The 12,353-nt window shown below is 39.7% G+C and overlaps 4 protein-coding genes across 6 annotated transcripts; 3 read left to right on the forward strand and 1 right to left on the reverse strand.

Annotated features, from left to right (window-relative positions):
- The first annotated feature begins 112 nt into the window (after positions 1 to 112).
- On the forward strand, positions 113 to 3,623 carry LOC104740348 (uncharacterized). 2 transcript variants are annotated; one of them, XM_010460908.3, is made up of 13 exons: positions 113 to 284; positions 417 to 627; positions 728 to 860; positions 940 to 1,042; positions 1,426 to 1,549; positions 1,908 to 1,973; positions 2,123 to 2,161; positions 2,270 to 2,350; positions 2,454 to 2,501; positions 2,598 to 2,648; positions 2,755 to 2,823; positions 2,930 to 3,169; positions 3,263 to 3,623. In XM_010460908.3, the coding sequence occupies exons 2-13, from the start codon at positions 481 to 483 to the stop codon at positions 3,473 to 3,475; spliced, it is 1,314 nt and encodes a 437-aa protein (XP_010459210.1). In that variant the 5' UTR covers positions 113 to 284; positions 417 to 480; the 3' UTR covers positions 3,476 to 3,623. The 2 variants fall into 2 exon arrangements, with proteins under 2 accessions (XP_010459210.1, XP_010459211.1); XM_010460909.3 differs by having other exon boundaries at positions 734 to 860.
- Positions 3,624 to 3,786: 163 nt separating this feature from the next.
- Positions 3,787 to 6,105, forward strand: LOC104740350 (NADH dehydrogenase [ubiquinone] iron-sulfur protein 8-B, mitochondrial). Its single transcript, XM_010460911.2, has 9 exons — positions 3,787 to 3,943; positions 4,045 to 4,150; positions 4,638 to 4,716; positions 4,815 to 4,868; positions 4,981 to 5,072; positions 5,155 to 5,268; positions 5,376 to 5,443; positions 5,549 to 5,660; positions 5,753 to 6,105. The coding sequence occupies exons 2-9, from the start codon at positions 4,097 to 4,099 to the stop codon at positions 5,846 to 5,848; spliced, it is 669 nt and encodes a 222-aa protein (XP_010459213.1). The 5' UTR covers positions 3,787 to 3,943; positions 4,045 to 4,096; the 3' UTR covers positions 5,849 to 6,105.
- A 710-nt stretch (positions 6,106 to 6,815) lies between these two features.
- On the forward strand, positions 6,816 to 8,499 carry LOC104740351 (histone acetyltransferase HAC12-like). Of its 2 annotated transcripts, none has more exons than XM_010460913.3 (5): positions 6,816 to 7,135; positions 7,360 to 7,432; positions 7,590 to 7,704; positions 7,907 to 8,050; positions 8,181 to 8,499. In XM_010460913.3, the coding sequence occupies exons 2-5, from the start codon at positions 7,386 to 7,388 to the stop codon at positions 8,259 to 8,261; spliced, it is 387 nt and encodes a 128-aa protein (XP_010459215.1). In that variant the 5' UTR covers positions 6,816 to 7,135; positions 7,360 to 7,385; the 3' UTR covers positions 8,262 to 8,499. The 2 variants fall into 2 exon arrangements, with proteins under 2 accessions (XP_010459215.1, XP_087339619.1); XM_087483493.1 differs by having other exon boundaries at positions 6,959 to 7,135; positions 7,293 to 7,432.
- Positions 8,500 to 8,569: 70 nt separating this feature from the next.
- LOC147927912 (uncharacterized) lies at positions 8,570 to 12,327 on the reverse strand. The gene is made up of 7 exons (XM_087485938.1): positions 11,466 to 12,327; positions 11,065 to 11,222; positions 10,906 to 11,011; positions 9,573 to 10,837; positions 9,305 to 9,479; positions 8,792 to 9,220; positions 8,570 to 8,580 (listed from the first exon to the last, which is right to left on the reverse strand). The coding sequence occupies exons 1-7, from the start codon at positions 12,325 to 12,327 to the stop codon at positions 8,570 to 8,572; spliced, it is 3,006 nt and encodes a 1,001-aa protein (XP_087342064.1).
- Between the last annotated feature and the right edge of the window lie 26 nt (positions 12,328 to 12,353).

Genomic DNA, 12,353 nt, shown 5'->3' on the forward strand with positions numbered 1-12,353 from the left:
CATTGTTCTCATATTTGATTAAACCGGAGCTGATATTACCAAAAAAATTTCCCTCCTCGGTTCAACAATTTTCCTTGTCTGTTCGAGATTCTCTAATTTCAATTGTTGAGTGAGAGATTCGCAATTTCGCTTTCGGACATTTAAAAAGCTTCTTTCTTCCTCAAATTTCAACATTTCTCGGTTTCTGGGTAAGCTCGGAAAGGAGAATTGAACCCCCATTTTTGATTTGCCGGTACGATTCGCCCAGAAGAGAAGAAAAAAAAAAACCCTAAAAAACTCGACTTGTAAGTAATTTAGGTCTCATTCGCTTTCTTTTTTGCCCGGTGTTACACTGAAATTGTTCGCATTTACGAGTTTAGGGTTTTGGGATTTTGAATCTGTGCGGTTTCTGTTGTTTCTTTCCAATTGCAAATTAGACAAAAGCGTTGATGAGGTCTTCGTACTCAAAAAGCTAGAGAGAGTAGGAAGGAAGGTAGTGAAATGAGTAGGCTATCTTTCCGACCCCGTCCATTGGACATTCACAAGAAGCTTCCAATTTTAAAGTCCTTTAAAGACTTTGAAGATGAAGAGACTCCTTCTTCCATTACTAGAAATTCTCAGTTGCTCCGTATAGAGGTTGACAATGAGGTGAACTTCTCAAGTTTATCTTCTGGGTATCATCATCAGTTTGGGTGTGAAGTTGTAGAGTGATGATTTTTAAGTTTCTTTGTTTTCGCATTATAATCAGGTGCAGCCTCAAGTGCCTACCAAGAAGCTGATTTCAGAAATACCAACGCCTCAGTATCTTGTTGTGGATACATATGAAAGAGACTACTCTAGGACTTTTAATCAGCCTGCTTCCTATTTACGCGCAAGAGGAGGTAGCTACCACTATCTCCAAGAATTCATTTTTGAGAGATTGTTATCTTTTAGCATGGAGAATGAAAATCTGTTTTGCAGCCCGGGCTGAACTTGGGGAATTTGTGGAGTATGATCTTGACAACGACGATGATGACTGGCTTTTTGAGTTTAATAAGGAGAAGATGGTTCTCACACCTGAAATGTAAAGTAGTCAACCACTTAATTTAAGATTTTGTTAATGTTTGTTTTTGGTTTCCAAATTTCCCATCTATCTGTATTTTTTGGTTTCCAAATTTCCCAGAATATGACGTGCTTTCAATATTTAAGCATTGAGATCATTTGGATTATCCAGATTTCTAGTTTGCTGTGTGGTAGATGGATTTAGCTCTAGACTCTTATTCTTCTCTCTTTTCTGGTGCCTTAATTCTGGATTTTGCTAATAGTGCAAAAACCATATGATCAAGTGGAAACTGAAAGAAGAAGTAGTTATAACTGATATGTCCCTAATACTGAGTTGAGATAGTGCTCAACTTTTCTTTTGTTCTGAAACAAAAATCTTCTGCCCGTAATCTTGCTACATTACAGGCTTGAGCTTATTATTTTTAAACTAGAGGTATTGGATCTTAAGGCACGGGAAAGAGCTGGAGTTATTACTCCTACCCTTGGTTTGCCAGTTCCAGTGCTTTTGCAGTTTGATGCTGCTATTGAGGTATACACTTATTTTGCTTTTGTTCTCTAGTTTTGGTCTATATTTGATTATGGAAGTTACAATGAGAAAAAAATGGCGATGGTTGATCAACTACTTCTCATTGTAGTGAATCATCTTTCTTCGGAGACTGTTTTCCGAATTATGGCAATTTACTCTTCCTCGCTGCCTAAAACTGTAGCAGGAGCATAGATCTAGTATTAATAATAATATTGCATCCTCTAGGAGGAGTGCATTCTTCTAAATCTATATTTCTTTTGGAGAGTGTGCCATATCTTGTATATTTCTGGTGCGTATTTTACTCAGAGGCAGTGCATTACATTTAAATTGTTCTTATTGTGCTATTTCCATTTTTTTACAGGCGCTGCAATCTTTACCCATCAAATATGGAGTTTTCCAGGCTATATTCAGTTATTGGAAGAATAAGGTTTGAGATAAACCATTGAGAGTTTTTTTGGTTATAGTTGTTGTGTAGTTTGATGATAGTTGAAATATTTTTATGAGAAGTTGTGAATGGCTCTTTGGGCATAGGCCTATAACACCAACTAACCTAGTATAGTTTTGTATTTGTATTAGCGTGAAAGATGGCAGAAGCCTATTTTGCGGCGTTTACAGGTATTTCATCATTTGGACTGGTCTCAATCGTACATGTAGAAGAAATGAATTTATTCGGAAATTTACTGAAGTAATTAGCTAATCTTGTGCCCTTTTTGTTTGGAACAGCCCCCACCACCAGTCAATGATACAAATCCATACAATGTGTTTAGGCCACGGGAGAAAGCTCATAGACTACACACAAGAAGGGTAGGTTTTCTTGCTGTCTGTAGTTATATCAATTTCCTTAATTTACATTAGTGAGTATGGAAAATGCACCATAACTTACTGACAAGAGTTGACCTCCCTTCAGATGCAGCAGAGAGAAAACAATGCGCAGTCATTTGAAAAGCTTCGACAGGTAAGGGAAGACCTCAATCTATGTTCAACTTCTTATAATCCTTCTTGGATTCTCAAACATGTTCTTCTGTTCTGTTCTGGGATATGTCATTACCAGGTCAGGCGCAATCTTGACCAAGCAAAGACCATTCTAGAAGGTCTAATCAAGGTAAATATTTGTGACATGAATGTAATTTTATTCTTATCTTAAGAGAAACCTGCATGCTCCATAGGTATGGAGTATTAACTTAACTAATAACATGTTACCTTTATAGAGAGAAGAAAAAAAGAGGGATTTCATGGCGAGTGAGGTTAGCCTTCAGAGAATCCAACTCAAATATAAGGTACTTGTCTAAAAATTTGCATCTGAGTGCTCTTTTGTACCTGGCAGAATTGTGCATTTCGATCTCCTCCATGATTAATCTTTTTGGAATTTGATCTGGTTTGCAGCACGAAACTGAACTCTTGGAAGATAGTTTGGCTCTGTCTGGGTTTCCACTCTCGACGTCTTACAGATTTGGCTCAAGCGAGGATGAATACATGGACTCGGATGAACCAACCACCATCCAAACACTCGCAAGGCCTTCCTTTACCCCACATCCTCGTTTCTACGACTCAAATTTCGCTCGAGCTCAAGCCGGGAGCATAAAGCAAGAGGCAAGAAGAAGACTCGGATGGCTCCACAAACTGGTAAATTCCTTAGATCATCGTTGTTGTTGGCTGTAATAGAATCACGTGAGATTATAAGATAAGTACGTTTAACTGTTTGTTGTTTCTATGTAGAATCCTAATGAGCCAGTAATGGTCTTCACAAAGCCGCTGGTCCCAGATAAGCTGGCTGCTGCAGGAGTCGTCCCTCCAGTAGAATCAAGAAGCGGAAGAGCTCGATTTCGAGGAAGAATTGGGCGGGGCGGTAGGATTGTATATGATAGATGGAATCCGCTAATGCAAACCCACATTAACTGTGGCAACAGTTTCTTCTACATAGCACCATAAATAACATCATCATCAACTGATTTTCCTTTTTTACTTCTTGTAAAAAGAAATTCCCCGTTAGTTTCCTTTTACTGTTTGTATCTCTAAATTTTGGGTATTACTGTATTTGGTTTTGCCGGTTAAATTGAACAATCTCGGTCTCCAGTAATCGGTTATGATCTGAAATTTTAGGTCTGGTTTAGTGACAGAACCGTTTAGTAATGGTCTGGTTTGGTCCACGTCTTGAGAACTTTGGTTCGTTAATGGAATTGACTGTCATACCAAATAAAACCGGTTTGATTTAAGGTTGAATTCCCGGTTATTGCTGAATCGAGTTTAGTTGCCCGTCTTATTCCGATGACCGTGAATCACTTTTATAGCTAAAAAAGGAAGGATTCGTGCCAATATGTTCTTGTGAGATCGAACGTTCTCTGGGTTCTTCCTGCAGAAGATTTTTCTTCTTTCCTCTTGAGTATCGTGTGTTGAGAGGTTCGGATGTTTTTGTTTGTCTTATATCTTGTTATAAATCCTTCTTTAGCTTGATTGGGCTTCTCAGTTAAATCGGGTTTATTCTCTCTCTCTCTCACCAGGCACAGCGGAAGAAGAAAGACCCTAATTTTGATATTTGGATTTGTTGTATCGATGGCTTCGTTGCTGGCTCGCAAGTCCTTCAATGCTCTCCGAGCTCGACATCTCGTATGAATCTCGTTCGCTCTTTAATTTATTTTTGTTCATTTAATGTCGAGTGTGTTCCTAGAAATGCGGTGTTTGTGCTTCGTTGTTTGATATTTGTTCCACTCTGCATCATTGTTTTCGTCTTGCGTCGGTAGAGTTTGGGATTGGACAATCAATAGTAACTGGAGTGAATCTGTTATATTTCTGACTTAAATTTTTTTTATGTTGTGTCTTCCTTGGAGTTAGAAGATTTAGGGATTTAGATTATAGTTATAGTTGATTCTACGTGTAGCTGAGAGGGGAAATTTTCATCAGTCAAGTCAATGTAGTGAGGCTTCATTTTTCCTGTAGATCATTACTCGTCCTTGAAGGTAGAATGTGTAGGCAAAATGTTGTTATCTCAACTCAATCTCTGCAAATACAAGTACTTTTACATTGTTTAGCTTCTGGTGCTTATGCTTTAGGATTTTTTTTCGCATTTATCATCTGCTTTTGTCTTCGTTGATAGGCTTTTTCAGGGCAAGCTTTACAGGGATCTCATCTCTGTTTGCTACAGTCTCGTGCTATATCTTATGGAAGCAACAAAGGTGTAGTTTCTTGCTCTTGTTTGGGTTTTCTTGGTTAATTAGGCTATGAATTTTCAGGTATGTATGTTACTAACCGCTTTGCCTCTTGTAACTTGTAGATGATAGAGAAGCTGAGCAGCTTGCTAAAGAGATCTCCAAGGACTGGAGTACTGGTAAGCTATTTGATCCAAACACTTTTCTAACTTTCTATCTGTCTTAGCTTTTCTTTGTGGTTACTTCCATCTGTGAGTGTTGGCGATTCCTGATATTTTCTTACTTTTACAGTCTTTGAACGGAGCATCAACACCCTTTTTCTCACTGAAATGGTCAGGGGTTTGTCGCTGACCCTCAAGTACTTCTTTGATCCAAAAGTTACAGTGAGTGGCAGTCTTACCAGACTTCAGTAATTAGGTTGAAATAAACATAGTTTATTTCTGAAGCTTTTATCTTTGTGTGCAGATCAATTACCCTTTTGAGAAGGGTCCATTGAGCCCTCGCTTCCGTGGTGAGCATGCTCTTCGTAGGTATCCTACTGGGGAAGAACGCTGCATTGCCTGCAAACTATGTGAAGCTGTGAGTTTTTTTTTGTTATGTCTATGTTACTCGAGAATTCGTACCATAGCATCACTATATGACCTGAAATTTTGATTTTGGGTGGATACTGGTCTCTATCTCGTCAGGTATGTCCAGCTCAAGCAATCACAATAGAGGCAGAGGAGCGGGAAGATGGAAGCCGCAGAACCACTAGGTCACCCCCTTAAGTTCCCATTTAGTAACCATTTGCTTTCTATTACTGTCTTTTCTCGCTGGTTCAATACATGTCATAGTGTAATGATGATCTGGAGCTATACAGGTATGATATCGACATGACAAAGTGCATCTACTGTGGTTTCTGCCAAGAAGCTTGCCCTGTTGATGCAATCGTTGAAGGACCAAACTTTGAGTTTGCAACTGAGACACATGAGGTCTGCATAAACACTTCATAGAGACATAAGATTGCAAAAGTAATATTTATTATGATTACATAAATGGCATTCTGATTATTTTTGGTGTGCAGGAACTTCTGTATGACAAAGAGAAGCTTCTTGAGAATGGAGATCGGTGGGAGACAGAGATTGCAGAGAATCTGAGGTCGGAGAGCCTCTATCGCTGAATATATAATCTGAATGCCTTTTGCTAATTCTTCAGAAAACATTTTCCTTTGCTTCAGTTTACCAATAAAGGATACTTCAGCTTCTGCACTGTTATCTGTATTGCTTGTAAGTTCATTACCGATGGTAAAACCGATTTTGGTTTAGTTTCCGGTTTGAGCTGTCCTCTATCGCTGAATATATAATCTGAATGCCTTTTGCTAATTCTTCAGAAAACATTTTCCTTTGCTTCAGTTTACCAATAAAGGATACTTCAGCTTCTGCACTGTTATCTGTATTGCTTGTAAGTTCATTACCGATGGTAAAACCGATTTTGGTTTAGTTTCCGGTTTGAGCTGGACCGTACATTATGGTATATACCATACCAAGAACTTTTGAAATGAAGTACGATTCAATGGTGTTGTTTGTTTACTCAGTGTGTGTCGGTTGGTCAAACAAAGAAATGCTAGTAGTTGTATCCGAAACTCCGAAGAGAAAAAATGAGAAAAGATGTAGAGAACTGCAAGGATCACGTCCTATGGTTTTCGGTAACCACTTGCTTTAGATCTTTCAATGTTGTGTGGCAAGGTGGCTTTATCTCGGATCCTTCTTCGGGCACTTGACTCTTGGGAACTTGTTTCCACCTTACATGTTGCCTTCCTTTTCAGGGAGATGAAGATGATTCGTCATCTTTAGTGCGAGTTAGGTTTTTAAAAACCCTTCGGAATATTTGTATTCCAATGTGGCAATTTGTCGTATTGTGACCGGCGAATCGTTCTTGGATTGTTCCTCGCCATTTCATGTAGACTATCTTCTTTGTGGTTCACCTTATCTTTTTTGCTTTTACGCATCTTTATTATTTGTACTCTTGTTATGTTGGGTTGTTATGGTTCGTTAGGAACCCGTTGATCTTTGTATTATTACTTTCCCATGTAAGTTTCTTGACCGCTGAAAAACTCACTTTAAAGGAGAGTTTCATGTCACTAACTTAATGAAATGGGGTTTGCACCAAAAAAAAAAAAAAACTGCAAGGGTAAAGTCGTAAATTATTAGACGGGCATAATAAACATGCATAATTTGCAATCCGAGTCAGAGACTCTAAAAGAACAGAACTTACCGGATTAGGAATTTTCGTCTAAAATTAGCTTAACTTATCTCGGTTACAACATCTCTTTCCGAGAGATTTCTCATTTTAGTTTTACTCCTTGCTTGCGTGAATTTTTAGAAGCGCACGCGAAATCGTCTGTTCATCCGACTTTACTTTACCGTTCTTGTGTTGTTCGGAGAATCGATCATCATCGTAATTACAGGTAACATTTTCTCTGTGGGATCCGATCTTTTGCGGTGGAAGATTGATTCTTTCATTTGAGTAGCAATTTAAGGTTGGATGGAAGTCTAGCTAGGTTTTATGTTGGGGATACAGACAATATATCTCAATACACTTCTTCTGATCGAGACAACTATTAGGTTTGCTTATAGTTGGTGTTTCTACTGATGGATGCTTCCTCTGCTGTTGAATTTGGTGTTGCTTTAGGGCTTCCTCGTTACAGTACTTCTCTCATGGACAATGATTTTTTGCAAATTCGCCGTTACATGCGAGACGTTATGTAAGCCTTCAATTATATTATTTTTCCCGTTAGTTGCTGCTGTATCATGAACTGAGTTAATGTTACTGGCAAAGAATTTGTTACTGTTTTTTCGGTTCTGTAATCCTGCATAACTGCTTTGTTTCTTAAGACCTAACTGATCTTACAATCTTTCCAGCTTCGTCAAGTTAGAGAAGCAGAATCCCTTTCCGTCTGATGATGAATCAAAGGCCAAGTGTTTAGATGTTGCTAAACGCTTAGAGGAGGGACTTTATATAATGGCTATGGCAAAGGTATACCAAATATATATATATACTTGATTTAGTAATTAATTAGCATTTAGGATTTGATTTACGGAGGAGATTCAACTAATTAAACAAGATAGTCTGATGCTTTTCTGACATGTTGTCACTGAATCCAGCTTGTTGACGTTATGTCGTTACTTATAGATATTTCTTTTCGTTTGTGAGGCTTTCTAACTTTAAAAACTTACAGGAGGATTACTTGGACCTGTCAACCCTTGAATCTCGCTTGACAAGCTTAGTAAAAGGCAGACAATTGAATAACTACGATCAGCAAAATGCTAATTCTTCTTCGCTTGTATCAACTACGCCAGAAGTTTCTGCTGAACCAACTATGGTACATTGTATATTTAATCATGCTCCATGAGCTTTGTGAACCCCACTAAGAGGCGTATCTTCGAACTTTCCATATAATAAACATTCTGAACTTTGTGAAGTTCCAATATTTAATTATTTTATGTGTGCAGAAGGATAATGAGAAGAACAGAGATCAGTACGAGACAGAGATTGCAGAGAATCTGAAGTCGGTGGTGAGCCTTGAGAGCTGAAGATTATCATTTATCAGAAAGGTCTATTCCTACTTGCTTGGAAACGTTTACATGGTTGATGTTACAAGGCAAGAGATCATAATATCATATATTGCACAATATACTATAATAGCTGTTGCAGTGTTACTGTATTATTTGCTGCTTGTAAGTTGTAAGATCTTACCAATGGTAAACACAGGTTATGATTTGTTTCCGGTTATGGCTTGGAGTATGTGTAAATTTGAATGGTTTTGTTACACTACTCTTTGGTAAATTGGTACAGAAAATAAAAAGTACACTTAGCTAGAAGTAGTTTTGTGAAATTAAAATCAGAGCAAAACTACAAGGATGAAGATTCAAATTATTAGAAAATTTTAATCGGACGGACAGGAGCGCATGTATCTGGTCAGCTGTTCGATTTTCTTCATTGGTTCCCACAATTAACTTTTGATGATTTTGTATTCTGACATAAGGTAAGTGTTATTTAATGTGTCTTTTTTTTTTTTTTCTTGTTACTTTTACTTTTTTTTTTGGTTTTGCCAGCAGAGTACAAAAATTAGCACAAACGAGCCAATTAGACGGAAAATTGTTCACATAGGTAATTGGAAGCGACTCCACTCTAGCTCTACGTGCCAGCTTGTTCGCTCTACCATTTTGTGATCTGAGAATCTGAACAACAGAGAATGAAAGAAATTCATCCTTATCTTCTTCAATCACGTCCAGATATGTCTTGAAAGCACGCCACTCGGAAGGCGAAGAAACCATCTTCACCAAATCAGAACAGTCTGTGAGAAAAACTACTTTCTCATTATCCGCACCAATCATACATCTCATTGCCCAGATTAGGGCTTCCACTTCTGCATGGAGAGGTGACAAGCTACGTCGGGAATTAGATGCACCCATAGCGGGAGATTCTCCCTTAGGAGAAATGCAATACCATCCTCTACCCATAAACTGGTCAGTCACCTTCCAAGATCCATCTACAAAGCATCGATGACTAGACCCATAACCGTGAACCGTGTCACAAGTCTAAGCCATAAACCTGGATAGGGGTCGAGAATCACTCTGAGGGAAAGATCCTAGGGGTTCTTCCTGCGCTGAGGACCAAAGCTTTGATTCCTCTTCCGCTATCCATAAGATTGCTACCGGATTGGAGTCCAAATTGCTAAATAATTTATCATTGCGAGCCTTCCAGATATACCATAAAATCCACGGAAACACTTCTACTGAAGGAATGTCCTGAAACCTCCAAAATAATGAGTCCATATTATCATAGACAGAGTTCGAGGGAAAACAACCCGAAGATGTCAGGAAGTGGGACAAACCCCAAACCTGCCGAGCTGGAGGACATAAGAAGAGAGCATGGTTGACCGTCTCCTCCGCCCCTCCACAAATTGCACATTCCATGTCACAACTTAGTCCACGACGTCGTAGATTAGTTGTTGTCGCCATACAACCCATAATAGCTTGCCACAAAAAGTGTTTGAGCTTCGGTGGACACCGAATCTGCCAGACAAATGCCTGTAGAGGAATAATAGTAGGGCCGGAAACAGGGGAATCACTCTCCGGTTTCTGGCGCAAAGCTTGATATCCTGATTTAACAGTATAAACACCAGTTTTTGTCAAATGCCAACCCAAGCTATCCGGAGTAGTAAGATTGCCAAGGGGTAAAGCAGATATAAAGGCTACATCCTTCGGCTCGAAAAAAGCCGAAAGCAACGCCAAGTTCCAGGAATGTGAAGTCCTGTCAATGAAAGTTTCAACTCTAAGTGTTGCATCGATTGGCGATCCTGAACACAATGCTGGTCTCGGGGATTGAGCAGGAATCCAGGGGTCAGACCATACTGAAATGGAAGCCCCAGATCCGACCCTTTTAATGAGTCCTTTGTTCACCTGAGAGCGAGCAGAAATCATAGTTCGCCATCCATAAGATGGAGAATAAGATTTAATTGGATCAAATGGATCAGAATGCCTATAATATCGTCCTTTGAAAACCTTTGCAAATAAAAAATCAGGGACAGAAATCAACCGCCATAGTTGCTTAGCCAGCAATGCGGTATTAAAATCATCCAGACACCTAAAGCCCAAGCCTCCCTCCCTTTTATCAACACACAACCTGTCCCAAGCGATCCAATGTAAACCCCATGTTTCCCCTGAAGAACTCCACCAGAAGTTGGAGATTGCACTAGTAAGTTTCTGTGTAACTGTTTTCGGGACTCGAAAACAGGACATAACAAAGGTAGAGACAGGGGTCGCAACCGATTTGATCATGACCTCTTTCCCTCCCCGAGACAGTAACCTAGCCGGCCACCCACCAGCTTGTTTTTGCAACCGATCCTGGACAAAGGAAAATATTTTGGTTTTCGACCCACCAAGACTTTCCGGGATTCCCAAGTATGAGCTCATACCACCCAAAGTGGTAATACCCAAAATGCCTTTTAAATCCTCACGTATATCCGCATCTACTGTATGTCCAAATTGAACAAAAAATTTCTGAAAGTTTATTCGCTGTCTAGAAATCCGTTCATATTGTCTGAGAATCCCCAAAATAACTTCACATTGCTCCTTCGTAGCCCGACAGAAAAACAGACTGTCATCTGCAAACAATAAATGAGAGATCGCCAGACAAGCAGTGGAGACCTTAATACTCGTAATAAGTTTAGACCTTTCCGCTTTTCGTAGATTTGCAATAAGGACCTCAATACAAAGGATAAAAAGATAAGGTGACAAGGGGTCTCCCTGCGGAGCCCTCTAGATGGAATTATGGATCCCTGTCACAAAATCCAAATTTCCGCATTAAATGTTCAACAAAAGACCATTCTACCCGATCATAAGCCTTGCTCATATCTGTTTCGATGGCCATGAACTTACCCTTGCATGAAGAGTTGGTGCGTAGTCCATGAAACATCTCCTGAGCAATCAAAATATTATCCGAGATCAAACGTCCTTCTACAAACGCCGATTGTGTCTCAGAAATCAATGCTGGCAAAAACTTACGTAGTCATTGGCATAAGATCTTCGAAATAATCTTGTACCCAACATTACATAAACTAATTGGGCGCCATTCAGACATCCGGGTTGGTTTATCCACTTTTAGAATAGGACAAATATTTGTCCTATTTAGACGTTTGTCAAAGCTATCATCGTGAAAGAAGGAATCTACTGAAAGCTTTAGATCAACCTTAACCGTGTCCCAAGCTCGCTGATAAAAAAGGGCCGTCATACCGTCCGGTCCAGGAGTTTTATCAGGATGCATCATAAACTGAGCCTCTTTGATTTCCTGTTCTGTGACTGGTTGAGTCAGTGTCTCATTAATCTCACTCGTGATAGACATGCTTATTTCTCCCAACGATTCCTCAATATCTAAGGGATCTGTGGATGTGAAAACCTCTTGAAAATAAGAAACTGCAATATCCTGCACCTGAGTCTCCTCCGTGGTCCAACGCCCGGACTCATCATGTAGCCCGACAATACGATTTTTAGCTCTTCTCAATTTAGTCTGGGCATGAAAGTAACTTGTATTTTGATCCCCGAAACGCATCCACCTACACCGGATTTTCTGATACCAGTAGATCTCTTCATCCCTATAGGCTTCACGCAGCTTCCAATTCAATTCCGAAATAACCTCCACGGAAACAGAGTCAGCCGCCTGGGCAGTTGCTAAGTGAGATTTTAAGTCCTCAATCGTTTCCCGGCCAAACAGGGCCTGCGCTTTCCGCCATCGGGAAATTGCTTGGCGACACTTTATTATTTTGTCCATTAAATTCCCAGTTACCCCTCTCTCCCCAGAGGCCCAACCCTCTGATATGGCTCCAAAGAAGCCCTCTTTCTCAATCCATCGTCGGTCAAACCGAAAAACGCTCCTCCCTCGCCGGACTTTATCCTCTAGAGAAGCTAAAACCGGTTTATGGTCCGAGACTATCATCGGTAAATACTCTGTAAACGCATCCCTAAATAAGTCATGGAGCTTCTCATTGGCTAGAGCTCTGTCAAGACGACAACGAATTGGCTTCTTATCCCGCCAACCACGCCAAGACAAGCTATCTCCAACTGCAGGAAACTCTAGTAATCCACAATGCTGAATCATTGTGTTAAAACTCACAAAAGAAGATG

The sequence above is a fragment of the Camelina sativa genome, chromosome 14, assembly GCF_030686135.1.
Source record: "Camelina sativa cultivar CO46 ecotype springtype chromosome 14, ASM3068613v1".
Classification (NCBI taxonomy): Eukaryota; Viridiplantae; Streptophyta; class Magnoliopsida; order Brassicales; family Brassicaceae; genus Camelina; species Camelina sativa.

Excerpts from the sequence above, each read along its gene's own strand:
- LOC104740351 (XM_087483493.1), top strand. The coding sequence starts at position 7,320 with ATGGATGCTTCCTCTGCTGTTGAATTTGGTGTTGCTTTAGGGCTTCCT. Across the intron at positions 7,433-7,589 it reads CGTTACATGCGAGACGTTAT|CTTCGTCAAGTTAGAGAAGC; the intron begins GTAAGCCTTCAA and ends CAATCTTTCCAG. Across the intron at positions 7,705-7,906 it reads ATATAATGGCTATGGCAAAG|GAGGATTACTTGGACCTGTC; the intron begins GTATACCAAATA and ends AAAAACTTACAG.
- LOC104740348 (XM_010460908.3), top strand. The coding sequence starts at position 481 with ATGAGTAGGCTATCTTTCCGACCCCGTCCATTGGACATTCACAAGAAG. Across the intron at positions 628-727 it reads GTATAGAGGTTGACAATGAG|GTGCAGCCTCAAGTGCCTAC; the intron begins GTGAACTTCTCA and ends CATTATAATCAG. Across the intron at positions 2,351-2,453 it reads ATAGACTACACACAAGAAGG|ATGCAGCAGAGAGAAAACAA; the intron begins GTAGGTTTTCTT and ends ACCTCCCTTCAG.
- LOC147927912 (XM_087485938.1), bottom strand. The coding sequence starts at position 12,327 with ATGATTCAGCATTGTGGATTACTAGAGTTTCCTGCAGTTGGAGATAGC. Across the intron at positions 11,223-11,465 it reads TAAAACTCCTGGACCGGACG|CATTGATTTCTGAGACACAA; the intron begins GTATGACGGCCC and ends AGTTTTTGCCAG. Across the intron at positions 9,480-9,572 it reads TATGTCCTCCAGCTCGGCAG|GACATTCCTTCAGTAGAAGT; the intron begins GTTTGGGGTTTG and ends TGGAGGTTTCAG.
- LOC104740350 (XM_010460911.2), top strand. The coding sequence starts at position 4,097 with ATGGCTTCGTTGCTGGCTCGCAAGTCCTTCAATGCTCTCCGAGCTCGA. Across the intron at positions 5,444-5,548 it reads GGAAGCCGCAGAACCACTAG|GTATGATATCGACATGACAA; the intron begins GTCACCCCCTTA and ends GGAGCTATACAG. Across the intron at positions 5,661-5,752 it reads TTGCAACTGAGACACATGAG|GAACTTCTGTATGACAAAGA; the intron begins GTCTGCATAAAC and ends TTTGGTGTGCAG.